Genomic DNA, 25,611 nt, shown 5'->3' with positions numbered 1-25,611 from the left:
TTGGCTCCGGTGCGCTAGGCCTGCTGTTGCCCGGTTGATGCTGCCCACGGTTCGGCTGGTGTCAAACGGCCCTGGCGAGATATCCGAGGGTGAAGGTGGGTTCGCGCCGCCTTCATCAGTCATGGACGATAAGCAATGGACGATGACATCGTTGCTGCTCCTGCGGCACAAGAACGGTTTAGAGGTGGCAGGGGTGCTGACTGAGTGGAGCCGACGAGTAGCGTCAGCGGCTTGCAGCGCCAGACGCACCTGGGCAACTGTGTGGAGGCGCGAGCGAGAGGTTCATGGGGAGTGCTGGGAGTGCTACGGTGGATGGCTTGGTATCAACGACCGGTGAAGCTCCAAAGCGGCTCTTCTTGTGACAGGCAACTAGCAGATAGTGACTCAATATCACTACACGTGCAGTCTCATCCCCGAACGTGAGTATCTCCGACGTGAGGCTGCGATCGTCGGCTCATCTACGACGAAATGATGGCATGTCGCGCCATTGGCTGCACTGGGTAGCTCCCTCCTAGCTCCCTCAACCCTCGCGGGTGGTTGCTAGGCCCGACCCAACCTTCATCTACTCTTCACGCTGCTCCTCGCCCCGAGTCTCCAACATCCCCCAGCGCCCACTATCCATTACCCACTCGGACGAGCCTCAGACGTAAGTACCGCTCCCTACTCCCTCCCTCCAGGCCCGCGCCCATTCCCCGGCCGAAGCGACGCTGCACCCACCCTTGCAAGCTTGGAGCCTCCCGGACAACCCGCTAGGACCCGGGGCCAAACAAAATGCCTCATCAACTGTGCAGAAATTTTCGGCGAGCCGGCGCATTTAAAAGCGGACATTCAGCCTCTCGCTATTAAGAGCTTTCTCGTTCTCACTCTTTGATGCTGCATCGCTGTCGACCTGCGCCTTTCAATTAAACATCGCCGAGTCCCTCTGCCTAGCGACCGTTTCCGTGGGTTTGATCCGATCGCGCTGACCAGCTTCCGTTGCCATCAACAGCCAAAACAAAGCTCCCTTCAGCTCGATATTCAAACAGTGGACCGATTCAATTCGTAAATGTAAGCTCAATGCCGCCTTGTTCTGGAGCTGCCGGGGAGAGTTCGCGTCACGTTGTCGCATCCTGTCGCGTCGTGTCGCATCGCATCGCATCACCGCCATCGGGACCAGTCTCGCGACAAGCCTTGGCCGAAGATCTTCACGCTCGAGACCTCTCTTGGGTGTGAATCGCACGCGCCCAATGCGTCTGGCCTGTGCTTCTCCAGCTCCGGGAATCCTTCCAGGTCTTCACAGCTGCTCGTACGAACAACCTTTCTAACATCTCCACCCCAGAAACCCACAAACAAACACAATGGCCGCCATCAGCATGCCCATCGCCGCTCGCGCCGAGTACGCTCTCCACCAGCTCGCCAAGCGCGACAAGAACTGGGCCCAGCGTGAGCCCGGTGTCATTGTCGTCTTCGTCATTGTTTTCCTCGTCGCCATCCTCGTCATTGCCATGTTCATCAACAAGAAGGTACGTTATCCCAACCTCCCCAGCCACCCAATTCTTTCCCCATACAACCTCCTAACACCCACCACAGAGGCAAGCTGGCAAAGGCATGGCATAAGATACCCCCTTTGATTCGAAGTTGGAGCGAAGCCGAGCAGTACGATTTCAAGGCGGACAAGACATGACCCCCGATACGAAAGTCATAAGAGCTGTTATGTGGACCGGGCAAAGAGCTTGTGTATAATGTGTTTGAATATTCGCGTATAGGATAACACGGGCTGACCCTGCTGGGGAGGTACTGTGGTGCGAATGCCTCTTTGAGAGGGCTTCGTGGTAATAATGAACAAGTCAAATACCCATTGAGCAGTCTTCGCATTTAATGATTGTGAATTGGACAGAATTGCTAACATCAAAGCTAACACTGAGGATCCATCAATATAGCGAATGGCGCGTCAAGGAACAAGAAGTGCATCAATCAAATTATCCTAAGCGTCTCGTCGCCATAAGAAGAAAGCTTCATTCCATCATCACGCTTCGACGATGCAGGCCGTTGACAATTGCCTCGTCCCCGTCATCCTTCTTCTAGCTCGCCTCGCTAAAGCATCTGCGAACCCAAGTTCAGTCTTGCTGCATGCTTTACTGCAGAAGAGGCTAGCACAAGCCTGACCCGATCGCTTGCTCCTTGTTTCTTGCTTCTTCCGATATATTATCGCATGTAATGTGATGTCTCCTTAGAATCGAGGTTTGACTATAGAGGAACGTTCCTGGCTTAATTTCCATGGCTATACAGCCTGATGCCGCGTTGGTCGTGTAAGGATATGTTGTACTGTAGCTAACAATGACTTTCCATAGGTTTTCCGGGTGAATTTATCGTCTTGCGATGCCGATAGGATGTGATTCACACCATCTCAAACCACTCATGGTTAGACGGATTTTCTCCCTCGTTGTCGAGTGCTTCGCCATCCATGTACCCATCCAAGTAGCATTCCCCGACGAAGTGCCATTGCTTGTTCTCGAGAGGTCGCAGGATATATGGAACATTTCCGCCGAACAAGATCGCGACTGTGTCTCCGGACATCATGCTTGCTGGACCGAGACCGAGATGGCCCGATGAAGTGATGAAGAGGCGGCGGTTCATCAGACGCTGAAGTGCGAAAATATAACGATCCCAATAGCAAGCTAATCGCTGTATATTATCTGGTTCATGACGGCATTGCCTATGGAAAGGGCTCTCGTCTGAGCAGTGTGGCAACAGCAGTGAGGATGCGAAGCTTGCCGCAGCTGCGTCGTCCGGAGCTGACTGGCATTTCGTCCATTCTTCTGCGAGGTTTTCGATAAACTCATAATGTTTCCGGGGCTCGATTCGGGCATCTCTGTGCTCGCGTGTCAAGCCTGCTGTTGTCACAAGGAAGAACGTGTGGTTGAACGATCGCGGAAAGTGACGGACGTGTTTCTTACTCATTGTGTATAGTTGCGGGATGAGCTTTAACAGATATTCCCCGTGACGTTCTGGTACTCCCGCATGAAACTTTGCTTGATCTGATACTACCGTAGGGAGACATATGTTGATTGTGTCGACCTGCATTCCACGAACACGAAGAATTCTCAACGGTGCATCGTGATCCATTGTAATCTTGATTCTTTTAGATGCTTCGTTGAATTTCTCAGTCAGATTGCGAAGACCCTCAGGCTCCCGGTGCAAGGAGAAGGCACTGATTCGGTGTGTAGAGTCCGCAAGGTCCCACCTCGGTACCCAGGAAGGGAAACATCGCCGCGATGGAGTAGACCCGGCCTCCTTGGTATGAGCAAACTGCGCTAGGACACTCAAGCTATCGGTTTGCTGGATGCAGTACTTCGCCGCAGCCGCGTATACATCCTGCACCGACCTTGCGTAGTTAGGTGCTAATTGCTCGGGCCAAATTCCTGGATCGAAACCTGCGGGGCTCATTCCGATAAGCGCAAAGATTTTGTCCCTTGGATCGGTAGAGCGAAATGAGTTTGTCAAGTGTAGCAGTACGTGCAGGTGGGAAAAGTGATATGCCAACTCGATGCCCTCATAGCGTCTACTGATAATTTCTTGGATGCTGTTAACAAGTTCCATGCGTTCAGTACGATGCTTACTGCCAGACTTGTTCAGCCAAACTATGACTTCCTGGAAACGTTTCCATGACAATCGTTGGTTACCACAAAGGATCTCAGGACATGCTATAGACGCTGCTATCTCTTGTAGTATCCAGCATCGTTCAAACCATGGCGATTCAAGCAACTGGGTTAGAGCGCTCCATCTTTTGTCGTCAATTGACGGAATTTCACTCCTGGTTGAAAGTATGTAGCGATGTACATCAACCAGAATGCTTTTTGCGGCCTTCGCAATCTCTTGAAGTCGTCAGTAAGCGACATCAGAGTCAGGATATCGGTCATGCTGCATGGATCCGACGTTGGGACATCGTTTGGTCGCAGTTCTGTGGAGACACTCACTGTTTTTGAGCGGAAGCCAGATAATGGTATGCGTACTTCGCTGATAGATGGATCGCATCATACGGACTTGTTGGGTACGCTCAGCATTGTCTTCTTGGTGGATGCAAATTTGATCAACCCAGAACGACTTTACATCGGCCCCTACTGCATACGCGTAGAGCCTCTTCAGCCCTTTTGCGAGATTCGGCGAGATTTTTAGCTTGAACCCGTTGCACCATAAAGTAACGCTCCGATTTGGAGAACCCCAACAGTAACTGAGAGCCTGATAAGGTGTGTGATCTGTGAGCGAAACAGTCTTCATCTTGCAGCTGAGACGTGGAAAAACGGTAATGATTTCGATCAGACGAAATGATAGTGGGGTAGGAAGCGCATCATACAAGGGATCTGGTGGGAACTTCGCTGGATATCCAGGTAACGATGCGTCTTCAATGACCGCGCCTGGAAGACGCGTTCCTACGACAACATACGCCATGAAGATAGACACAGTAGTGGTAGTAGTATACGTTGGCCATGCTGTGTCATTGAGGTTCCCCCACACCGACCCCACATGCTTGGCTATGCTGACCAGACTGCAGCCTGATATCCTGATTTTCGCACGCTGTCAGTCGTATTGTGGCGGGGAAAGCGCAGATGCGCAGTTGCTGCTTCTCAGTCGAGATCATTGGCCACTGGTAGCCACCTGCAGGACGGCATCGTCTGGTCGATTCTCCGAGCCGGGCATCACACTGCAGGTGGAACTAGCGATGATCATACCAATCTAGCGCAATGTGATTGGACGATGTGATTGAAGACTATCGCACCGGATTGGTCCTTGTTGCTGTAAAGTGAGGTGTTGGAGTACAAGGACGCGATTACCCCGCGAAGCGTTAAGCAACTGCGCGTCTGCGCATCGAGATGTTGGAAGGCACCAATCCACAAACATCGGCTGATCTAGGCATACCTAGGCAGCAGCAGCCTGAAGCTCACACGGCATGCATCTTAAAGTCGAACGTAGCTACATGAAACACCGCACATCTTTCTCATCCTCAGATAATCTCAGAAGTCCAAAGTCAAAGTCAAAATCATCCATCACGTACTCCTGCAACCATGCCCACCACCCTCACAGTCGCAGACCACGACTCCAAAAGCTCACGCAGCCGAACCTACAACGTCGACACCCCAGAAAAGCTCCTCGCACATACCAGTTCACGAGACTCGCAGGCCTGCAAATGGCTAATCCGGAGTTCGGTCTCCGCTGATGAACTCCAGAAGTCATGCATTGTGGGCTCGAACAACGGGTTCGTCCATGCCGCTTTCGATGCATACAGCTACCACCACCATCTCACCATCCGCCCGGAAGACGTATGGTTCGCAATTCTCTCACAGTTGAACTTCTACATCAACGCCAATGCGGAAGCCCTACGTGATCATTTCGTCTCGCACCAAGGCCAGAAAGAGCTCGAGGTCAAAGATGTGGGCAGCATTCACTCCGTGGGCATCGGTGCCTTAGCTCGACGGATGACGGGACTCATACAGGAGAATGTCAAGGACCCCGATCTGCGCGATTGGATCATGCCTGCGTTCAGCACGACCACAGTCAGCGACCGCACAACAGCTGCCGTGCTGATGATGGGTACGATGCAAGCGTATTTCTCGTACAAAATGAGTATCATGTGTGGTATTCCCTCTGTCACTCTACTGGGTGAACGCGAAGACTACGAAGATATCCTCGCCAGGCTGGAGAAACTCGTTGAATTGGGTCCCGAAGCGAGTACATTCGCTGATCTGCTTCGCCCTGTTCTGCGCAATTTCATCGCAACTTTCGATCCGGAGCAGGCCGTTACCTCCCGCGACTTCTGGCAGAAGATCGCCCATCGCTCTGGCGGGGGCAGCGGACCGTCATATCTGGGAGGCTGGCTAACGGCATTCTGCTTCTGGGACGACAAGGGGAAATGCATGTATAATCTGAAGACAGGAACGCAGGATTGGAACGTCGATGAATCCGATAAACAGCTGTTGGAACTGGACGGGGTTTCGTATCATCGGGTGGATACCGATGATATCCCGTCGGGCTTTGCCTCTGTGCCTGTGTTGGTGAACGACAATGGTACAGAGTACAAGACGAAGATGGTCGCTGGATCGCTGGGTATCGAGATTACTAGCAGCAATGACTCCGATGCTGGGGCGGAGGAGAAGAAGTTGGATTCGCTGCAGTCGCTCAGTGGGTGGATGATGTATGAGATTGATCCTGCTCCCAAGAAGAACCCCTGGGAACATGACTCGGAGGGGAATGACTCTGATTAACCAGTATATGAGGGTGTTGGATAAGGGTAATGACATCGAGCATGATATGCAAAGTATGACGGACTAGTTTGCGAAGGATAAGGTTATCGGGTTTTCCTTATGTTACCGTACAAAACGTAATTTAAAACATATATTCTCTAACAATCTACACATGCGTTAGCGTAGTCAGGAGAGATTTAGGTTGCATGAAAAGCAAGTTCGGAGAAACAGCCCTCTCCGTGTAAATCGCAGGTATAGAATGGTGAAGTAATTGCTTGGATTTGTTTGCATATACATCTCAAAAAGTACAAATCAGGCTCAAAAAGTATCAACTTCTGCGCAAAATCGCAGGTTCATCAAGCAAACAAGATGCGATGGTTCTACCCCTCTACTACAACGGTCCAAATACACTCTATGTGAAAGCCATGCTCTTCTTGATCTCGGCAATGGCCAGCGCAGGGTTAAGTCCCTTGGGGCACGTCCTTGAGCAGTTGAGAATGGTGTGGCATCGGTACAAGCTCATGCTGTTGTTGAGGGCGTCCTGGCGCTCGGCCTTCTTCTCGTCTCGCGAGTCGGCGATCCATCGGTAGGATTGGAGAAGGACAGCGGGGCCGAGGTACTCCTCCTGGTTCCACCAGTAGGACGGGCACGAAGTCGAGCAGCAGGCGCAGAGAATGCATTCGTAGAGTCCGTCGAGCTTCTTGCGGTCTTCCTTGGATTGGCGGAACTCACGACCCTGGGACGTTGTTAGCAGATGTCTATTGGCCGACTTCCAAGGGTGTACGTACGTCTGGTGCGGCGGTGTCGCGCTGCAGGTATGGCTTGACCGATCGGTATTGCTTGTAGAAGAGCGTCATGTCCGGCACGAGGTCCTTGACAACGTACATGTGGGGGAGCGGGTAGATGCGAGATTCCTTGGTTGTGTCGGTGGGGATACGGCCTGTCATGACCTGTTAGCCTTCCAAATTCCTTCATGGGATGCGATTGCACATACAGAGACAGGCCAGGGTGTTGACTCCGTCAATGTTCATGGCACAACTTCCGCAAATACCCTCGCGACAACTCCGCCTGAAGGTCAGGGTGGGATCCACCTCGTTCTTGATCCTGATGAGCGCATCCAGCATCATGGGTCCGGTCTTGTTCAGGTCGAGCGTGTACGACTGCATCTTGGGCTTGGAGGTCGGCTCATCTGGGTTCCATCGGTAGATGTGGAAGGTCTTGGTCTTCGCATCTGCGCTGGCCTCGGGGTCCTCAATTGTCGATGTCTTGCTCTCTGGGAAGGGCGATCGCGAAGCATCGGGTACAATCTTCTCGGCGGTCTTGGAGATGGGCTCGCGGGCGTGAACGTCGTTTACGGAGGCGAAGCCGCGGGAGAAAACTGCCGGCCGTACGGCTGTCGAAGAGCGTTAGCAGTGCTCAGCTGTCGCGGTGACTCTGGACGATGTACGTACCAATTCTCCGGGTAGCCAGACGGGTGAAAGCGCGTGTGGAGGCCATTGTGTGTGGTGTGGAGTGGAGAGTGCGGGCTGGGGCTTAAAGATCAAAGTGTTGCTATCATCGAAGTTGTAGCGTCAGGGCGCCACTCAAGCTTCCTCGGTTATGACAACTGCCAACCCGTGATTGGTCGCGCATGTTCGTCGGACGATTCCGGCTTCTTCGGCCCTTCGACGCCACTACATCATCGTCGAAAACGTCAAGACTTGTGACAGTCATCTCGCACATAAAGATCGTTCGTCCAGTGTGGTTCTTTCCAGAACGCAGGTCTTTGAAGAAGTCATATTGCGATAGATCGCAAAGCTCAGCAAGGTCCCAGCACACGAAGATTTCGGCTACAAGCAATTTCTTTGTGCTCGTGTGATCAATTGCGCGTAGCCAGTGTTGGTATTCATATTAACTATAAGGTCGGTAATATCGTAGTGGCTTGCTGTACTCATATCACGCCGACGTTAGAGGCATATGCCATATAGCCGATCGGCCTTGATGAGGTAGAATTTTCTTGCAATGCCGACTCACTCAGGAATAGCCGATGTTACACATCCTTGGGGGTTTGATTCTCTTTGCACGTACTGTGCTTTTACTTAAATCTCACGGATGCTCCTCTCTCGTTCTGCCAAAACTCTCCAGCAGTCCAGTCTCCATCTGTCGCTCTGTCTCAATCACCGCGCGTATCTCCGGGATTACTCTGCCTTGCAAGGTCGAAATCCCACTGTTCTAAGCCCTACTTCCACAAGTTCAGTATGAAACGCATTGCACTTTCTCTTCATGTTTATAGTGCTGAGGTCGCATGTGCGCACTCTCGTCCTTATGGTTCCACACTACGTCGTGATTTTTTATAATAAGAACAACAGTTTTCGATATGCCCCAGAAGATTTCCGCGTTATACCAACTTTAAATTGAACTTTGTAACAAACCTCTGGTTTGACGGCAAGCCAGTGTCATGGTTTCGCTCTTTCCCCTTCCGGACGTGGACTCATCTTCACCACGCGGACCACCAAAGCAGAAGGCATCACGAGAATCTGGGGTCCGGGGCCCCACTTTGAGCTCTCACTTTCACCTTATCGCAACTAAATCTCTTAGAAGCCTGTTTGCTCAAGCTGTCAGCTTGGCGAGGCCTTTCTTCGCCGCGTCCATCCTCTTCCCTCCGCCACCGCACCACGCTCACACGGTCGCGTCGCCCCCAAATCCGCACCATCCGCACCCGCTATAGCGCTGTTATCGCATCATTGTTGCTAAGATTGTGGAAGTCATGTCTCTCTCATCACCTCAGGTAAGTCGTCTTCTCTTTCGTCTGCTCTTGCATCTTCTGTGGAATCTTGTTGTTGACAGTCCTCGAGGCACTTACGCCCACCAAGGGTAGGTTCATAGGCGGTAGCCCGACTGGTGGCTATGGCAGTCCACTCCGTCCGCGCTTCGAGCGGGACGAGCAGTCCTTGCCTACTGTGGCAGAAGACGGATCCAATGGAAGCGCGTCCACTGATTCACATTCCGTTTCGGGAGGATCATCGTCGCAGCTCAGCTACACCAATGCCATGAGCCGCCCTATGAATGCTCCTCGAGGACCAGTCAACAGCCAGATGCCACACGCAAAGCAGCAGCTTGTGGGTTTCGCTTCAACCTAGCATGTCGGGGGACTGTGGCTAACATACACGAAGCCAACAACTCCTCAGCGAGCTCATCCTATGACAGTCAACGGAAATATGCCGCCTTCTCTTGCGTCTCCATCGTTCACTTTACCCCAGGGCGCTCAGCAGTACGGTGACTACACGCAGAAGATGGCGCCGGCTAAGACCAACCACCTCAAAGGCACTGGTTCTCAACGTGGCATCTCTCACACAGGCCAGAGGTCCGATAACTGGCGTTCATCCGGTCACGCATCGTTCAGCAAGTCCAAGCGTCATCCATCCACCATGGTCAACCCTGCGCCAGCATTTCCACGCACGATGACCGACATCCCCGAGTATCTGGCTGTACAGGAGATGGCTTTCCGTCAAGGTCAGTATGACTCAGGAAACTCTCGCAGCAGGGTCCCAGCAAGCCCCTTCGCGAGCCTCTTCGACCAGGTCTGGGAGCGCTTCTTCCAAATGGGTGCAGCCTACGGAGGAACGCCTGCTACATCGCCCGTAGAGCCGTCTCCCACTCACGAGAACTTCGTTTGGTCTGTCCTGATCAACCCCGCTACACAGGATCTAGCGCATCTCAACGGTTCCGTGGACATGGGATGGGCTCATAAGATGTGCAGCATGTCTTTGAACTGCATGGAAGAGCTCATCCGCGTCGTGCGCAACCGTCCCAAGGACTGGGAGAAGATCGTCTGCGACATCCCTTTCCCGGTCAAGCAGACCATAGTGGCCTTCCCTGACCTCTGCGAGTACTACGACGCCCTCCAGCAAGAGGCCAACGATGCGTTCGGCGGCGGCTTCTGAAGCTTGTCAAACCCGTCGGCTACACCTTCGTGAAGTGAGATTATTGTCCCACATTCGGAGTTATGGCCGCCTAGCAACGGTAACAACATTCGCGTGCGGTCTGTTGGTGGTTTCGCCTAGGCGATGTTTACATGACGATCAGGGGGTATTGTATGATGTTTCTCTAACGAGATTTTAATAGTGGGTTGATTCCTTTTTGAATTCATGGCGTTTCACGGTGGGCACTGATGGAGTTTCGGCGCGATCTTGTTGGAGGAGTATCCCGGCAGCATCGTCAGTTTCTATTCATGTTCACGCCCACCGATCTCACGACGTCATGTAACGACCCATGTACAAGGAATGGCTCTGGCGCAGAAGCCCCAGATGTACTGTAGCACAGCTACGCACCAACACGTATAACAAAAATAATTTTCGATACAATAGCCCAAAAGCAATAAGACACACCTCGCGTCGTGATACTGCCACGCCAGATCACGTGGAGACGCGAATACGGGAGGGAATGGCTCCGGGCCTTTCCAAGATTTGCGAATATCCGCGTCATGCACATCATATCAGATTTTCATCACCATCTACTATAACCGTGTCCAGTCGCGCAAACCGCCCCTCTGAAAATGACAGCAACAGCACCAGCACGTTCGCATGGCTTCGATCGCCAACACAGCCTTTTGCAGCTCGACTGCAGCGCCGACCTGCGACACTATTCGCGCAACCTCGGGCCAGGCGTCCAGGAGCGCATCTTCCAGACCACGAGCGACGCCCTGCGGAAACAACTCGACGAGCATCGCGACTTCCTGCTCCGGCATCAGCAGCAGCAACCGCGGCTGGCTCCTACCTCGTCGGTAGTCAGCGGCCCAGCGCCCCCAACTCCTCAGGCATACCCACAGCCTCATCCCTATTCTCAGGCGTCGCAGCCCCCTCCCCTCCAGGCCGCCGCACCGCAGCTCGTCCATCGCCGCCCCGAACCCGCCATCGTCCCCGGCGACATCAGCACATACCCGCTCGCCCTGCGCGATGCCCTGTATTCGCAGAAGCTGATTCCGCGGGCGCATGACGGCCGGTCAGCGTATCATGTGGTAGTCAGCAGCAAGAACCGCGACCTGGGCGAGGATACAAAAGTCGTAGGGACTTGCCCGAGCATGCTGGCAGCGAATGAACTCGCGGCGCGGTACTTTGTCGAACACTGCTTGGTCGATGTCGTTGAAGCGAAGTTCACGCAGCTGGCGAGCGGCGCGTTGCACTGCGGTGCGGGACCTCACAACGTGTATGTGCAAGAGGGTAGGATGGAATGATGGACGCATTTGGGAATACAAGATGTCGTGGACCCGGGGCAATGGTCTGGTCCCCAGGTTCCACGGTACCCTTTGTCACCTGCAGGGTCCGCTGCCGTCCTGCATCATACCCGTGCTTTCAACCCGTCAGGCGGTATGTCATGTCCATCAAACATGTCGGACACTCGCATCTGGGATGCGCATCGCCACCACAAGCCGATCGACGACTCGCGGGCGATTACAGAGCTCAGCGACGTCCATGGTCAACCAGAAATCCGACAAACCGCGAAGTCGTAAGATAAGAAGGGCCAACACGCACCGGTCAGTCACAGGACATGTCGGGCAACAAGAGTCAGACAGGTAGCATCCTCTCATCGGCGCATGCTGGGGTACTACATGCACAGGGCGAAATCAGCTTGGAGGAAAGGAGTTTTACATTCTTTGAGCGTTTCGTGTTTTTGGGCGGATATGTATTATTATAATCTATGTCGATGATCCATGCGCATCATTGCTGGGACCATAGAGCCCCAGAGCGAGTCAATTAATTCTGTAATCACCTTACAACACTGTCCACTGTCTATACCGCGCTTCTCCGCTTTGACGTCTTTTTATTACACCTGTCCAAGCTGTCATGTAGACTTGTCAGTGCCGCCTGTAAGTCGCGCGCGTGACATGTATACCAGTACCTACTCTTCACCTCTAATCCCTCGTTACCCAAAAGTTACTTGCACCCACGCCAGACGTGAAACGAAGGGAGACGATCACCATATCTTCACCGGAAGTCCGTTTCATGCCCACACTTCCCAACAAGGCAGTTTACCAACAAGTGTAGATTGCAGCGTTGGCATGTTCCGGACTCGTTTTGCTCGTCCGCCCGCTACTTGCCGTGGTAGCAGGGTCATGCGCTCCGCAACTTGGCATGCCCTTGTCCCTGTGACCGGAACCCTCGCATTGCGGGCTGTTAAGCTACGTCATCAACATTGTTCGCCAGGGCGCGCTGGTGTCGCATAACTTCATTCATATCCTGCGAAAAAACGGACGAAGCGCATCATTATACCGCGTCGCATCACGTAGATCCCAGACCCTCACTGTACCCAGCACAGCGGAACTCGCGACCATCCCTTGCACAAACCCTGCCTCGCCGCAGCCTCGCCACGCATAACCTCCTACCCACGCCGCAGCCACACAGCCCGCCATGGCGCCCCCAAACACGCCCTTCGTCTACCTCCTCTGGCACCTCTACCTCGAGCCCATCTTCGCCCTCGGCGGCACATACCACCTCCACTGGACGCCCGCCGAATACTTTACCTTCATGCCGTCCACATCCGCGTACCACCCCGACTCGCAGATCGCGTACGACCAACTCGCATCCGCATACCTCTTCTTCGCCTTCACGGAGGGCGTGTTGATGCGCGTTGTGAAAGATCGGAAGACGTGGTGGTGGATTGTGCTGGGGCTGATACTGTGTGATCTGGGGCATTGCTATGCGGCTTGGTGTGAGATGGGGACGAGGGGGGTGTTGGATCTGGGGAGCTGGAGTCAGAGGGATGTTGTTACTAATTCGCTGAATGTGCTGCCGGTGCTTGTGAGGGCGGCGTATTTGGTGGGGCTTGGTGTGCCTGGGGAGGGGGCGGAGAGTAGGAAGGAGATGGAGGGTAGGAAGGCTCCGAAGAAAGCTTCGAGGAAGGCTTGATCTGAGATGTGATTTTACTACTATTGATATGTATATATGTTGCGGTTTGATCTGGTTGTATGCAGTATGTCATAGTCAGCCCAAAGCAGCCTACATACTGGAGTCAAGATTCTTGCTTGATACGTTCCTCACACGATGCATGCACGTTCGGCTCTATGAACTAAGAGCTAGCGATGCGGTCTTCGGGTGTTCGTGTAGTCGACAAGTTCGGGTTGTCAAGGAAATATCATGTTGGCGCATATACCGCGGCCGAGACAGGCCGTGGCAGGGTGAGGCGAAGTTTGCCCAGGTGTGTCGGTTCCAGGTAGCATGATATCTCGATATATACGTGAGACGCTCTACGCGGTCAGAGTTTCAAGGCCTGCAGCATACACGCAATTTCTCCAATCTTCTCGTCTATTCCACGCGCGCGTTCAGCACGGCTGATTCGTCAAGTCTCTGCAGACGGCATGCATGGAAAATATAGCAGCATGTGGGGGGGAGTGAGCCGCGGGAGGGCCACGCTGCAGGTCAACATCGAATTCTGCGCGCACTATCGGATTCTTTGAAATGCCATGACGGCGCACTAGCCTTGGAGTCGCTCTCAACACTTTCCCACCAACCCCCATCGAGATGGGAGCCTTCACGTGAAGGTTGCAAAGTGCGCGGGCTGCACAGACGGCGACTGGCTTCGGGAGATTCAGCGCGCAGGACGGAGGCAGGCTATGGTCCATGGCCCCAACGGTTGCACGAGCCGGCGTGTGTCTAATTGGCGGGCGGGGCACAGTGATGCGCGACTAAATGGGGAAGCTCCCGCAGCTGTCAGGTTAGCAGAGCAGGCGCCGGCACAGTCTGACGACGGTCTTCCGTGCAACTTGCGTAAAGATGACCGTCGTCGAGTCAAGGCCTTCGCTGATTGCAGTGCGACGGTGGAGAGGCCCACCAAACGCGCTGTGCGTGCCGGTGTGGCCGTACGTCATACCGCGGGGCTGAAATCTTGCAATTTGCGGCCATGGACACGAAAGTATCAAGTACGCCCCTTGCCGTAAGCCGCACGCCTCATCCAGGAACAGCAGCCAGATATCCTGAATTTGCCCAACCCCCAGCCCAGCACGCCGGCAGCACTTTCTTGCTTGGGCCCCGACTGACACGCGTAACTAAAGGCGTGGCTTCCCTACTACCTGCTTCATCACGATCGATCGAAGCTGCCGGAAATTTCACTGCGCGCGCCCACCGCCTCTATAACTTCACCTCGTCTGCCCCAAGCCATTGCGCAGGACCCGCTTCTCCCGCCTATATCTGATTGCCATTTCTCCACCATTTCTACAACCTCAATCTCTGACCAGCGGGCGCCCACGCCAGACTGCTGCCCAACATGACCACCCACGTCGTCTCCCTGTAGGTACCGCTTTTCACTTGTCAGCCTGAATCAACCTGTAGATAGCGCACCATGATTCCCATCTGCACCGCGTTCGCCCTTTAACAGCGCTAGTTTCCTCCCGTATACCGTCGACTTCCACGAGTCCAAGTCCAACCCCCCAAGCCCGCCAGACGCCGCTCCCCCGAAGCTGAGCGAGACCGCCCGCGAGTCCTCCGCTACTAGCATAGCCAAATCGCGGCCCGTCAGCAAGAATGCAACTGAAGAGCAGACTCCGAGCCTCCTTAAGCGGGCGCCGCCGACACACATCCAGCTGCCCAAGACGCCCATGCGTATGACGGAGCATGAGGACTTCTTCACGCCCGGCCAGCCCAGCGCGGCCACGCACTTCCCCAAGCCAGCAGACCCCCGGGGCCTGGTACGTAGCGATGCCCATGTCCCCGAATGGGGCACTACCGGTCTCTTCTTCAACCAGCCCATGTCCAGGGCCGAGCCAGCGCCTCCCGACACCATCCTCGAATACGCAAAGGCGCAGGAGCGGGCACAGGCCCAGAAGGAGCGCATGAAGGGCTCTCACGCCGGCAAGCCTACAACGGACCCGCGATGGGCCACCGAGTACTCCGTCGTGCCAGCTGTTCAGGGCAACGGCGGCCTGACCAACGCGCTGCGCTGTGCCGTGGACAACAAATGTATTAGTGACACCATCACTGTCGGCTTGATCGGATTCCCCACAGACAGCTTGAACGAGGAGAAGAAGACGGAGATCTACGAGAAGCTCGAGGAGGAGCAGGACGCGCTCACCGTCTTCGTGAGCGACAAGGATTTCGATGGCCACTATGCGCACTACTGCAAGACCATCCTGTGGCCAGTCTTCCACTACATCATCCCCGACCACCCCAAGAGCAAGGCTTTCCTCGACCACTCATGGGTCTTCTACGTCAAGGTCAACCAGGCCTTTGCCGACAAGGTCGTCAAGAACTACAAGCGCGGAGATGTCATCTGGATCCACGACTACCACCTGTGTCTGGTCCCACAGATGATCCGCGAGAAGCTTCCAGATGCACAGATCGGCTTCTTCCTCCACACTGCGTTCCCCTCCTCCGAAGTCTTCCGCTGCTTGGCCGCGCGGAAGGAGCTGCTCAACGGCATGCTCGGGGCGAACCTAGTCGCTTTCCAGACACCAGAGTATTCCCACCACTTCCTGCAGACGTGCAGTCGAATTCTCTCCGTCGAGGCTACTGAGGACGGTGTCCAACTTGAGAACCGCTTCGTCAACGTACACTCGTCGCCTATCGGCATTGATCCTCGCGCTCTCGCCCTGGCCCGCGAGGAACCCGAGGTGCTAGAGTGGATTCAGACCATGCAGAAGCGGTACGAGGGCAAGAAGGTCATCGTTGCTCGTGACAAGCTCGACAACATCCGTGGTGTCAGGCAGAAGCTGTTAGCGTTCGAGTTGTTCCTCAACAAGAACCCCGAGTGGAAAGACAAGGTTGTTATGATTCAAGTCGCCACATCTACCACCGAAGACACCGAACTCGCTGCAACCGTCTCAGAGATCGTCACTCGCATCGACGCGGTTCACTCAACCTTGACGCACAACCCTCTCGTCTTCCTGAGGCAGGATATCGCCTTTTCGCAATATCTCGCGCTTCTTTCCATTGCCGATGCCCTCGCGATTACCAGTCTTCGTGAAGGCATGAACCTTACTTGCCACGAATTCGTCATCTGCCAGGACGGTCGCGCGAGTCCGAAGAAGCACGGTCCTGTCATCCTCAGTGAGTTCACCGGAAGTGCTTCAGTCTTCCAAGGTGCCGACTTGGCTGTGAACCCCTGGGACTACAACAGCATCGCACAAGCGTTCAAGGTCGCCTTGGAGATGACTGATTCCGAAAAGGAACGCAGATATACCAAGTTGCGCGATACGGTTATGCACCAGACTGGCGACTTCTGGGTTAACAACCTCAGCTGCCATCTCTCAAAGGTCCACGAGGAGCAGTTCAAGCGCGACACCATGTCCATTCCCCGTCTTTCGTCCAGCAATCTTGCGCGTACCTACCAGGCATCTCAGCGACGACTCTTTGTACTCGACTACGAAGGCACCCTCGCATCCTACGGATCTGTTAATAACACCGTCCTGGCGAACACCGAGCGTGTCATTGTCGTGCTGAACGACCTTGTTGCCGATGACAAGAATGATGTTTACGTCATGACTGGACGTACTGTTCGAGAGACTGAGCTCATCTTTAACCGCGTGCGAGGTCTCGGTCTCATCGCGGAGAATGGTTGCTTCTTGCGCGAGCCCAGCGCGAAAGAGTGGATACAATTCCCCGACGAAGAGAAGACTGTGAAATGGAAAGACTCCGTCAAGCCCATCTTGCAGTACTACCTCGAGCGTGTCGAGGGTAGTTGGGTTGAAGAGCGCCACTGCTCCATGATCTTCCACTACAGAGCGCCCAACGACAAGGATGACTCCGCAAGCCGACATGCTGGTGACTGCGCTAATCACATTAACGATGCATGCGAGCAGCAGCGCATAAAGGCGGTTCCCACCAAGGACTCAGTTGTCATCGAGCCCATCGACTTCGACAAGGCCTCTGCTTCGCAATACATCTTCAGCAAGTACCCTGAGAAGGGCCGACCTGACTTTGTGTTCGCGGCTGGAAACGACCGGAGTGATGAGGGTGTGTTCCGCTGGGCAGAGCAGCTGAAGGAAGAATGGAAGGTTCCCAATGTTCAGACCGTCACCGTCGGTGATCGCAACTCAATCGCCATGTCGACATTGCCCAACGGCGCAACCGGTAAGTTCGCATTCTGGATTTTTTTTAACAAGACTTCACTAACACATCCCGCAGGTCTTCTCGGCGCCCTGAGCAAACTCGCGAAGAACCCTCGTACACCTTGAAACATTGGAGTACTTTGGGCAAGCGAGCAAACATGAACCTCTCTGCACGGGATATGTCTAGCGCATTTCGATACCCTCCTTACGACCTGATGATTGGTAATGGTAACGAAAGCACGGGGAACTTACTTTGGAATGAAGGGATTGCGAAAGGGATGTTACGCACGAATGAATGTCAAGCATGGGTGGAGTCCGGTTGGTCTTTTCCTATGATAGATCTTTTCTACTCTCAATACGGAACCTAGAATCTTCTTCATGATGGTATTGCTGTTGAACTGTGCGATGATGTGAGTGTATCGAGGTCTATCTTTCTTCATCAATACGTGCTCGACTAACGACAATCGAGGTATGTGTGAAGGATTGCCGTAGATCGAGCTACATCGGGTGTGCCTCTTAATATTCACGAACAGATCCCTAGTTTGCATCTCATCACCACGAAGCTGTCACAAGCTCTGCCGGTCTTCAACCACACAGGAACGCCTGTTTCATGTCGTTCCCTAGCTTCGACGAAAGAAATGTTGGGTAACACTCAAGCACAATGTAGAACGCACATACTCCAGAAGCTAATGAATGACACCACTAGATTCATTCAAATGGCAACTGCAGTCCACGCTGCAAAAAAAAAAGATATATACCACGAAAGATATCTAGAAGCGAATCAACAAGGCATCAAGAAGGGTATCGCTTAAATCAAAAAGAATCATCCATCATCAAAAAACCCCAAGCCCATCAACCAGAAACCCCTCTCCTTCCTCCCTTTCTCTCAGTCTCACAGCACTCTAAGCAAAGTTGCCCCCAGCAGTCTTCTTACTATCCGCCGCAATACTAACGTCCTTGACCACAATCTCCTTACCCCCCTCACTCGTAATCTTAACATCAACGCTATCCGCGCCAAACCCAGCCGGGTTCTCGAAGAAGTTGTACGGCTTGCGGGTAGTCGCCTGCCAGGTCTTGCCTGAGTCGACGGAGACTTCGAGTTTGGAGATGCCGACGTTGGAGTTCATGACTTGCATGCTGAACCAGAATTTGGAGGTGCCGGATTTGTTTTTCAGGACGATGGGGGTGGTGATGCCGCAGGGGACGGGGGTCCAGTCGACGTTGATTATGCCCTTGGAGGGCTCTGCCAGTTTGGCGAAGCCGTCGGGGTAGAGGTCGAGGTGGTTGGGGCCGCAGCTGGGGGTGGGGTTAGTATGTGTTCATTGTGGGAATTTGTCAAGGGAGGTTGCTTACCCTGGGCATTGGTCGGTGACCATGGCGGTGATTTTGTTACCGTTGGGGCCGGTTACGCTGACGCACACACCGCAGGCGTTGCCGTTGTCCCAGTTGGAGTCGGAGAGCGCGGTGCCGTAGAGACCGGCAGGGATGGTGTAGCCGACGAAAGAGCACATTCCGCCCTCAGTGTTTCCGCCGTAGAAAGTGGCTTCGCCGCGCTTGGAGGCGGCAGATGAGACGGCAGCCTTGTCAGCGGGAGCCGCGGCTTGAGATGCGGCAGGAGCTGGAGCCTTGGACTCGGAGGCAGGCACTGCGGCAGCGCTGGATGACTGGGCGGCAGCGTAGGACTTTGATGCTTCACTCTGGGGAATGGGAGTGTAGGCAAGCGAGCTGTAGTCTAGCTTGGTGGTCGGGAGGACGCTCATGGTAGGGTAGGAGGGCGAGTCGGAAGATCCTGCAGGCTTGAAGAGAGCAGAGGTAGTGGCGTTGCCATAAGGAGCACCGGTTGGGCGAACGGTGACGGTGGTGAGGATCTCCTTGGTGCTGGTGGATGTGATATCTTCGACAGCATCGGGAGTAGCAGAGCCAGCACCGGGGGTGACAGTGACGTAGACCTTCTCGTAGGTGGTGGTGTAGACAGTGCTCCTGGAAGAGCAAGCGCCAGACTTGCTAGCGGTGGCGTCGGCAACATCCACGGGCTTTGCAGTCTCGTACACCGTTTCAGTTGCAGTCGTGGTGACAGTCTGCTGGGAGCAGACGGACTCAGCAACAGCGAGACCCGCGATGGGGAGAAGAGAGAAGAAGGTGGACTTCATGGTGTCTGATGACTGTTTGATGGAGTGACGGAAGATGGAATTCGAACGACGACTTGTTGGAAAAGACTGAATAGGATCGTATCAACGAGTCCAAGTAATGAGTGGCAGCAGCTCAGCGGCTTGCAAAAAAAGATGGAAGTTCGACTTCGTGTTGAGAGAGTTACCAGAAGCTTGAAGCTCTACGAAAGGGCGTCCCCGCCCTACATAAAGGCCTCGAACAACGCTTACATCTCATTTTACTTGACTAACCCAACGCAGCGCCACGCAGTAAACTAACATGTGGAAATTTGCGCTCGGGAGGAATGCGAATAAGCTCATCTCTTGATCACCAATTCCGTTGTCTCGACCCACCGAACGTAGCGGGAAAATGCCGGCCAGGTACCCACGCGCTTCTCGCCTTTTTCTAGTCCAGCTCCAGTGATATGCATCCGTTGATTGACGGGCGTTTGGGGTTGAGCAAGTCAGAGTCCGTTTCAGAAAATGCTTGTGTCAATGCTTGGTATGATGAGTTGGGGGCATTGTGAGTCGTGTGGCGCTAAGGCGTAGGATGCGCTAAAAGGCGATCAAACATGCGTGAGATGAGAAGACGGGAACACGCAGTATTTTTGAAATTCGCTGCCGGGAACCGGATTTTGAAAAGTAGAACACCGCAAGCGACGTTCTACAACTGCCTGTTGCGCAGCCGTAGCATGATGCGTTGTTTAGCAGTAACGCCGCGAGTGTGTTGTGTGGCTATGCGATACTAATTCGGGAACCAAAGCGTTTCAAGGAAACCGATTTGTGGCACTTCGGGACTTTATCGGCCGTGTAGTACAGTCGCGTGGTAACTACTAGTGAGTCTAGAACCAGTGTATATATTACACGAAATACCGAGCGTAGTCCGGTGATGGTCCGGTGGATATTGTTGACTCGGTAGGCGCCCGCAACATCGTCGACGAACCTGCTACATGATCCCGCGTTCTCCACATTGCGCTTAGATGGAACCCATTCTGTAGACTGTTGACCATATCAGAACTGTAAATCCATAAACGGATGTAAGGATGCGTAGATGTGGATCCCAAGTCTTCTCCATACAAGTACAACAGGCTAGAGCATACAATGACAGCCCGCGATGGCGTCGGTGGTACTCCTACCATCAATCTAAATATCGGCTCCTTCCAGAGAGATTGTTCGCTGAGAATCCGCTTGCATTCGAGTGTAGCCAGAGTTGTCGTAGTCGCAGTGACAGCACACACGTCGAAGTCTCCGCTCGGAACAGGGCCATGCCAACCAGAACCGCTGCGATGTCGCGACATCTTGGTCTTCGCAAAGAATACGAGAGTATTTTCTTCCTGGTCATCTTTGACTTGTATGATGAACCAATCGCGCTTGAGCGCGTTCTCGCCTTGCTTCGTCGCCGAGTAGAGTTGTGGACGGCGTAATCTAGCAACTAATGACAAGCTGCCGTCATCTGGACGTTCATTCCACGACGATGCAGAAGTTGTTCATTCCCGGTCCGTCTCTGATCTTCCTTTTCTCAGCCGTCGTAGCCTTGGGCTCATTCGTCAAGGTAAACAAGTAGTAGCACAGCTTTGAAGTGTTTTTGCTGAATCTCATCGTAAAACCTAGATTGCCCATGATTCCCAGAAACAGATCTTCGTCGAGATAGCGTGAGTTGTCGACGCACGGTAGAGGTAGAACAAAGAATAGAGCTGGCAACAGAGAATCGGCCACCTCAGTCCATGCAACGCCCTTTCTCAAGAACTTGGTGATGCGTTTGAGCATCTCGCCTCGACCAACTGCATCCGGAACATAGTTGAGTACGAGAGATAGGGAGATAATATCGAAGCGCTCATCGTCGCATGTAGGAAGTGGCCGCTCCATGAAATCCTGCTTTTCGATGCCCGGCCCTTGACTGTTCAGATCGATCCTCGTCATGTCGATGACGCTTGCGTACTTGGAGATCTCGTTCTTGGTTGACAAAGCTCCAACTTCGAGACATCTGAGTTCGGCGTCGCCAGCCCTACGACGATCCCGTGCTTTGGGGTCCAAAACCTTGGATTGCTGGAGCCAGTCGACTAACAGCTTGCTAGAATCACCACCCCTGTCTTTCGCCTGACCTTGCTTGCTTGCAGCCTGGTACATCTTGATGCCTCCATTCTTCTCGATAGCTCGCGCAATCTCTTCTGCTGAGCTCACATCCCCTTTCTTCAAGGCTGCTGCATGCTCCTTCTGTAGTCGGTGATGGGTGCGAATGATAGTCCTGGAGCGCTCCGAGGTCATCCGCTCTTTCGGCTTGCTGACGGGTGGTCGGCCATGCGATAGAGTCTTTTGGCGCTTTTTGACGGCCATGACGATTTTGATGTTGCAGTCACATGGCTGAGGTAAGGTGATGGTTGAGCGACGCCGAGAGCTCAGATGCAAGGATTTGGCGCTAGTGTGTTAGCGTGCTTTCTTCCCACACTCGACTTGTAGCCGGAGCAAAAACCACAACTTTTCGATTGCGACTCTCGACACTAACTCCAGGACCACCACAACCGCCAAAATGGGACCCAAGGCCGTATCCAAGAGTACGTCAACGCAGACACCGCAGCCGCGAAATCGAGGAGGAGCATAAATGTCGCAAAGTGGCACCGGACCACGGCAGCAGTCTGTGGAAAAGGGAACTTTGCGAATGCGCCTCGATCAGCGACCCTCCCATTGCGCTCATCGCTAACATCCTTCACAGCCCCTACCAAGACTGGCAAGCAGGCCAATGCTGCTGCCAAAGCGGCCCTCCGCGGCGTAAGCCTCCCTTGATCCTCTTGAGTCGTGTCAGAAACATACCTCTGACGGGCTGTACTTCTCGTGTGATGGGCACAATTAACGAGATGACAGTCGTATGCGAACAAGAAGCGCGCGATCAGGAAGAACACCAGCTTCCACCGGTATGCCCGACCCCAAGACTGCGAGATGTTGCCTGCTAACATGACGCAGCCCCAAGACCCTCGAGCTGTCCCGCGCCGGCAAGTACCCTCGCAAGTCGGTCCCCCATGCCCCCCGCATGGACGCCGAGAAGGTTCTCATCCACCCTCTCAACACCGAGTCGGCCATGAAGAAGATTGAGGAGAACAACACCCTCGTCTTCATCTGCAACGTCAAGGCCAACAAGCGCCAAATCGCCGCCGCCCTCAAGAAGCAGTACGACGTCAGCTGCGTCAAGATCAACACCCTGATCCGCCCCGACGGCTCAAAGAAGGCTTTCTGCCGCCTTACCGCCGATGTCGACGCTCTCGACATTGCGGCCACCAAGCTCGCCATCGTTTAAAGAGGCGGTCTCTGTATAAGGGAAGGCATGGTCATGATAGGGTCTGGTTATACCCGGCAATGGAAAAAGCGATGTGATATGCATGGCGGGCGTTCATGGGATAAACGTAGTCACGGTGACTCGAATGAATCAGATTTCCACATGACGCCAAGTTGGACTTGGTCCTCAACAACCTTTACATTTCCGTGCTGTGACATCGTTCTTTCCTGAATTGTGATTCCTAGACATGCGACAGAGCCCGATATTTCAGCCACAGAAACAATCGAATAGCCATGAAAGTTTGCTCGATAGGAGAGATCAATGCAATGCCGGACTCAGCAATGTCTATCATGTACCTAATATCTCCATTCCCAATGCCATACACCCGACGCTCCACGTGATGCAGTGTTATACAGATCATAAAGTCCCCTCATTATCATACACATCCTCTCTCGTCACTTGTATCACCCCCTCTCTTCCTACACACCACCTATCCCCTCAACCTCTCCAACTCCCTCAGCACAACCATATTCGCATCCAAGAACCGATCCACACACTGCCGCATGCACGGCTCCTCGTACTTGTCCAATTTGCCCGCCTTGACGGTACCCGAGGGGATGCATTTGCGGAAACATGTGTCGGTGAGGGAGTGTATCGCTGTTTTGAACAGTTGAGTTAGTTTATTGTTACTTTGAAGGGTAGAGCGTAGGAAGTGGGAAGGGCTTTGGGTAGAGGGTGTGCTGGTCGAGGGCGGTTGTATCCACAGAGGAAGGAGGTAGAGGCAAAGTGCATAGACTCAATTCGTCGCAAGAGAGCTTCTAGAGGGATAAAAAGACGTACAAGATTGAATCCTAGCCTTCTGTCCCTCATTCATAGCGAATTGCTGCAGTTCCTGCTTGTCGCGGTCGGACAGCTTGCTCAAGTCGGCGTTGCCGAAACCGCCACCACCTAGGGAGTCCATCTTTTCTTCTTGTGTGTATGTGTAGTCGCGAGATGGCGCTGACGTGTATCGGGAGGTTATTCGGGTTGACGACGGTGACGGTGTGGCTGGTTGCAAGTGCGGGCTGTAGTTTTTGTCTGGATTGACGTACTTGAAGCTTTGCGCATCGGAGGTTCAGCCGCGGAGGGACCGATGGGGGTTAGTCAGCCTTTGGGGTGAGACGAGCAGTCATAAGATTTGGATTTGCCAGACTTCCTTATTTCTCTAGATGTGATATCGCATTCTATATACTCTCTCTTTTCCAAGGTCCAAAGTGCCAGATTGACAAAAGGTCTGATGACATGAATGAAGCCAACAACAAAACACTACCTGGGCAGCGTCATCCGTAGAACATGCTCCCGAACGACATTTCTTCCGTCCTCACTTCTTCGCATAACTCGCGTCTCATTGTATACATCAGCCACCCCCATACCTGCCTCCTCGTTTGCTGCAGACGCCGTGGTACCAGCAACGTAAAACAGGAAATACGGCCAGTTCTCGTCTTCCATCCCCTTGAACACTCTCACCTTGGAGATGACCTTGTTACCTCCCAACCGCCTCTTATGCTGCATAAGGAAGTAGCCAGCCCATCGCCCAACAGGGCTTCCCAACAGAGCTTTCCCAGCGTCCGTCTCCATGCTAAAATCGGTTCCTGGCCAGGGCTCCGGCACCTCCCCCTTTGGTGGCGACAGCGTACGCCGGGCACGTTTAACGTGTTGACGCGTCTCTGGATTCATGATCTGCATAACGAACAGGTACCTGATGTTCTGGAACTCTCGCGGGTTGGTATGAACGCGATTCCAGACCGCCCACGCCATATCCGAGACACTGCGTATCGCAGGCAAGGCATCGGCAGGGGGGTCTTCAAACCATATATTCCTTGCATTTCTTGCGGGAGAGAAGAGCTCGTTTCCGTATATCGCGCCTGCCTGTGAGTTGGCGCCAATATTGAATTGTGCGCCCGTAGCACGATATTCCTTGCCGCAGACCTCGTACCGTTGATGCTCCAATTCCGGCATTTTGCCGTTTTCGTCCTTCTTCATGGCTGGACCGTTGGCATGCTCGATTTGGAAACAATGGTTTGGACCACCCTGGCGCATGCTCTTGGTTCCGATGGCTAGTTCGTCAAAGGCTGTCTTCATGTAGGGGTCGTCAAAGTCGCATGCTTCGTCTGCTGACTTCGCGAGCTCCTCAGTCGCATCGTTGTAACCCCATTCACGTAGCTTGGCGACGAGGTCCCCGTCGAATGGACTTTCAGCAGTGGTGCCTAGGCCGTAGAGAGCCGCGGCTTGAGCGTCGCTGGAACTCATGCCTTGGAGGAGCTTGGCGCCACGGGCGACAGCCAGTGTCCATAGGTCACCAGTGGCGGTTCTGACTGGGTCAGTTCCGGTAGCGGAGTGGAGTTTGTTGTTGAAGGTGGTATCGGTTGTCGAGATGAGGGTAGTGTTAGAAAGACCAGCCGGGAGAACAATAGCCACAACAGAAGTTGCGGAAAGCAGTAACAGCCCCATCGAGCGTGACGTGAGATACGATGCGCGCATCTTCAGTTAGTTGGAAGGGGGTTTGAATAGTTGGAGATAGGAGTCGAGACCGGTGAGTCTATGCAGGATATCGAGTAAAGTTGAGAGAGCAAACGCAGCCAGTAAGTGAGCGGTGGAGCGGCGGAGTCCAGTTTGGCCTCCATTCGCACTAACACTCAAGAAGCATATTCAAACTCATTCAAACCATTCACTGCGCCTTGGTCATATGGTACCCAAATTCTGCTCTGCACACGTGCACGCCCAGATTTCAACTGCTACACAGCCCTCACACTCTCTTCTCAAGAAGCATATTACGAGACTGGTGACCTTGAACTTACTTGGTGCTATGCAAAATAATATTTCATATCGAGAACAACCCTCCAAATGCACAAGAACGCCATGCCTATTACCACCCGGATATCAAACTTTTACTAAACAAACACATTACCAGACAACTATTGT

General features: G+C 53.6%; 11 protein-coding genes across 11 annotated transcripts; 7 read left to right on the top strand and 4 right to left on the bottom strand.

The window, feature by feature from the left end:
• Positions 1–1,337: 1,337 nt before the first annotated feature.
• Positions 1,338–1,596, top strand: J4E78_009794 (uncharacterized protein; the record flags this gene model as incomplete). Its single annotated transcript, XM_049370381.1, has 2 exons — positions 1,338–1,502; positions 1,570–1,596. 2 exons carry the CDS (start codon positions 1,338–1,340, stop codon positions 1,594–1,596), a joined length of 192 nt encoding a protein of 63 aa, XP_049217931.1.
• A 3,446-nt stretch (positions 1,597–5,042) lies between these two features.
• Positions 5,043–6,239, top strand: J4E78_009793 (uncharacterized protein; the record flags this gene model as incomplete). The annotated part of the gene is made up of 1 exon (XM_049370380.1): positions 5,043–6,239. One exon carries the CDS (start codon positions 5,043–5,045, stop codon positions 6,237–6,239), a length of 1,197 nt encoding a protein of 398 aa, XP_049217930.1.
• Positions 6,240–6,630: 391 nt separating this feature from the next.
• On the bottom strand, positions 6,631–7,715 carry SDH2 (succinate dehydrogenase complex, subunit B; the record flags this gene model as incomplete). Its single annotated transcript, XM_049370379.1, has 4 exons — positions 6,631–6,954; positions 7,007–7,158; positions 7,213–7,611; positions 7,670–7,715. The coding sequence occupies 4 exons, from the start codon at positions 7,713–7,715 to the stop codon at positions 6,631–6,633; spliced, it is 921 nt and encodes a 306-aa protein (XP_049217929.1).
• Positions 7,716–9,397: 1,682 nt separating this feature from the next.
• On the top strand, positions 9,398–10,141 carry J4E78_009791 (uncharacterized protein; the record flags this gene model as incomplete). The annotated part of the gene is made up of 1 exon (XM_049370378.1): positions 9,398–10,141. The coding sequence occupies one exon, from the start codon at positions 9,398–9,400 to the stop codon at positions 10,139–10,141; it is 744 nt and encodes a 247-aa protein (XP_049217928.1).
• A 611-nt stretch (positions 10,142–10,752) lies between these two features.
• On the top strand, positions 10,753–11,430 carry J4E78_009790 (uncharacterized protein; the record flags this gene model as incomplete). The annotated part of the gene is made up of 1 exon (XM_049370377.1): positions 10,753–11,430. The coding sequence occupies one exon, from the start codon at positions 10,753–10,755 to the stop codon at positions 11,428–11,430; it is 678 nt and encodes a 225-aa protein (XP_049217927.1).
• A 1,174-nt stretch (positions 11,431–12,604) lies between these two features.
• J4E78_009789 (uncharacterized protein) lies at positions 12,605–13,102 on the top strand (the record flags this gene model as incomplete). Its single annotated transcript, XM_049370376.1, has 1 exon — positions 12,605–13,102. The coding sequence occupies one exon, from the start codon at positions 12,605–12,607 to the stop codon at positions 13,100–13,102; it is 498 nt and encodes a 165-aa protein (XP_049217926.1).
• A 1,354-nt stretch (positions 13,103–14,456) lies between these two features.
• On the top strand, positions 14,457–17,361 carry J4E78_009788 (uncharacterized protein; the record flags this gene model as incomplete). The annotated part of the gene is made up of 3 exons (XM_049370375.1): positions 14,457–14,479; positions 14,568–17,257; positions 17,312–17,361. The coding sequence occupies 3 exons, from the start codon at positions 14,457–14,459 to the stop codon at positions 17,359–17,361; spliced, it is 2,763 nt and encodes a 920-aa protein (XP_049217925.1).
• A 776-nt stretch (positions 17,362–18,137) lies between these two features.
• J4E78_009787 (uncharacterized protein) lies at positions 18,138–19,385 on the bottom strand (the record flags this gene model as incomplete). The annotated part of the gene is made up of 2 exons (XM_049370374.1): positions 18,138–18,531; positions 18,589–19,385. 2 exons carry the CDS (start codon positions 19,383–19,385, stop codon positions 18,138–18,140), a joined length of 1,191 nt encoding a protein of 396 aa, XP_049217924.1.
• A 1,458-nt stretch (positions 19,386–20,843) lies between these two features.
• J4E78_009786 (uncharacterized protein) lies at positions 20,844–21,716 on the bottom strand (the record flags this gene model as incomplete). Its single annotated transcript, XM_049370373.1, has 1 exon — positions 20,844–21,716. One exon carries the CDS (start codon positions 21,714–21,716, stop codon positions 20,844–20,846), a length of 873 nt encoding a protein of 290 aa, XP_049217923.1.
• Positions 21,717–21,909: 193 nt separating this feature from the next.
• 60S (60s acidic ribosomal protein P2) lies at positions 21,910–22,671 on the top strand (the record flags this gene model as incomplete). The annotated part of the gene is made up of 4 exons (XM_049370372.1): positions 21,910–21,934; positions 22,093–22,148; positions 22,242–22,291; positions 22,341–22,671. 4 exons carry the CDS (start codon positions 21,910–21,912, stop codon positions 22,669–22,671), a joined length of 462 nt encoding a protein of 153 aa, XP_049217922.1.
• A 469-nt stretch (positions 22,672–23,140) lies between these two features.
• On the bottom strand, positions 23,141–25,170 carry J4E78_009784 (uncharacterized protein; the record flags this gene model as incomplete). Its single annotated transcript, XM_049370371.1, has 3 exons — positions 23,141–23,307; positions 23,491–23,649; positions 24,063–25,170. The coding sequence occupies 3 exons, from the start codon at positions 25,168–25,170 to the stop codon at positions 23,141–23,143; spliced, it is 1,434 nt and encodes a 477-aa protein (XP_049217921.1).
• Between the last annotated feature and the right edge of the window lie 441 nt (positions 25,171–25,611).

Source organism: Alternaria triticimaculans (genome assembly GCF_023758025.1).
Source record: "Alternaria triticimaculans strain BMP 0046 chromosome Unknown scaffold_23, whole genome shotgun sequence".
Lineage (NCBI taxonomy): Eukaryota > Fungi > Ascomycota > Dothideomycetes > Pleosporales > Pleosporaceae > Alternaria > Alternaria triticimaculans.
This window is presented reverse-complemented; position numbering and strand designations above follow the sequence as displayed.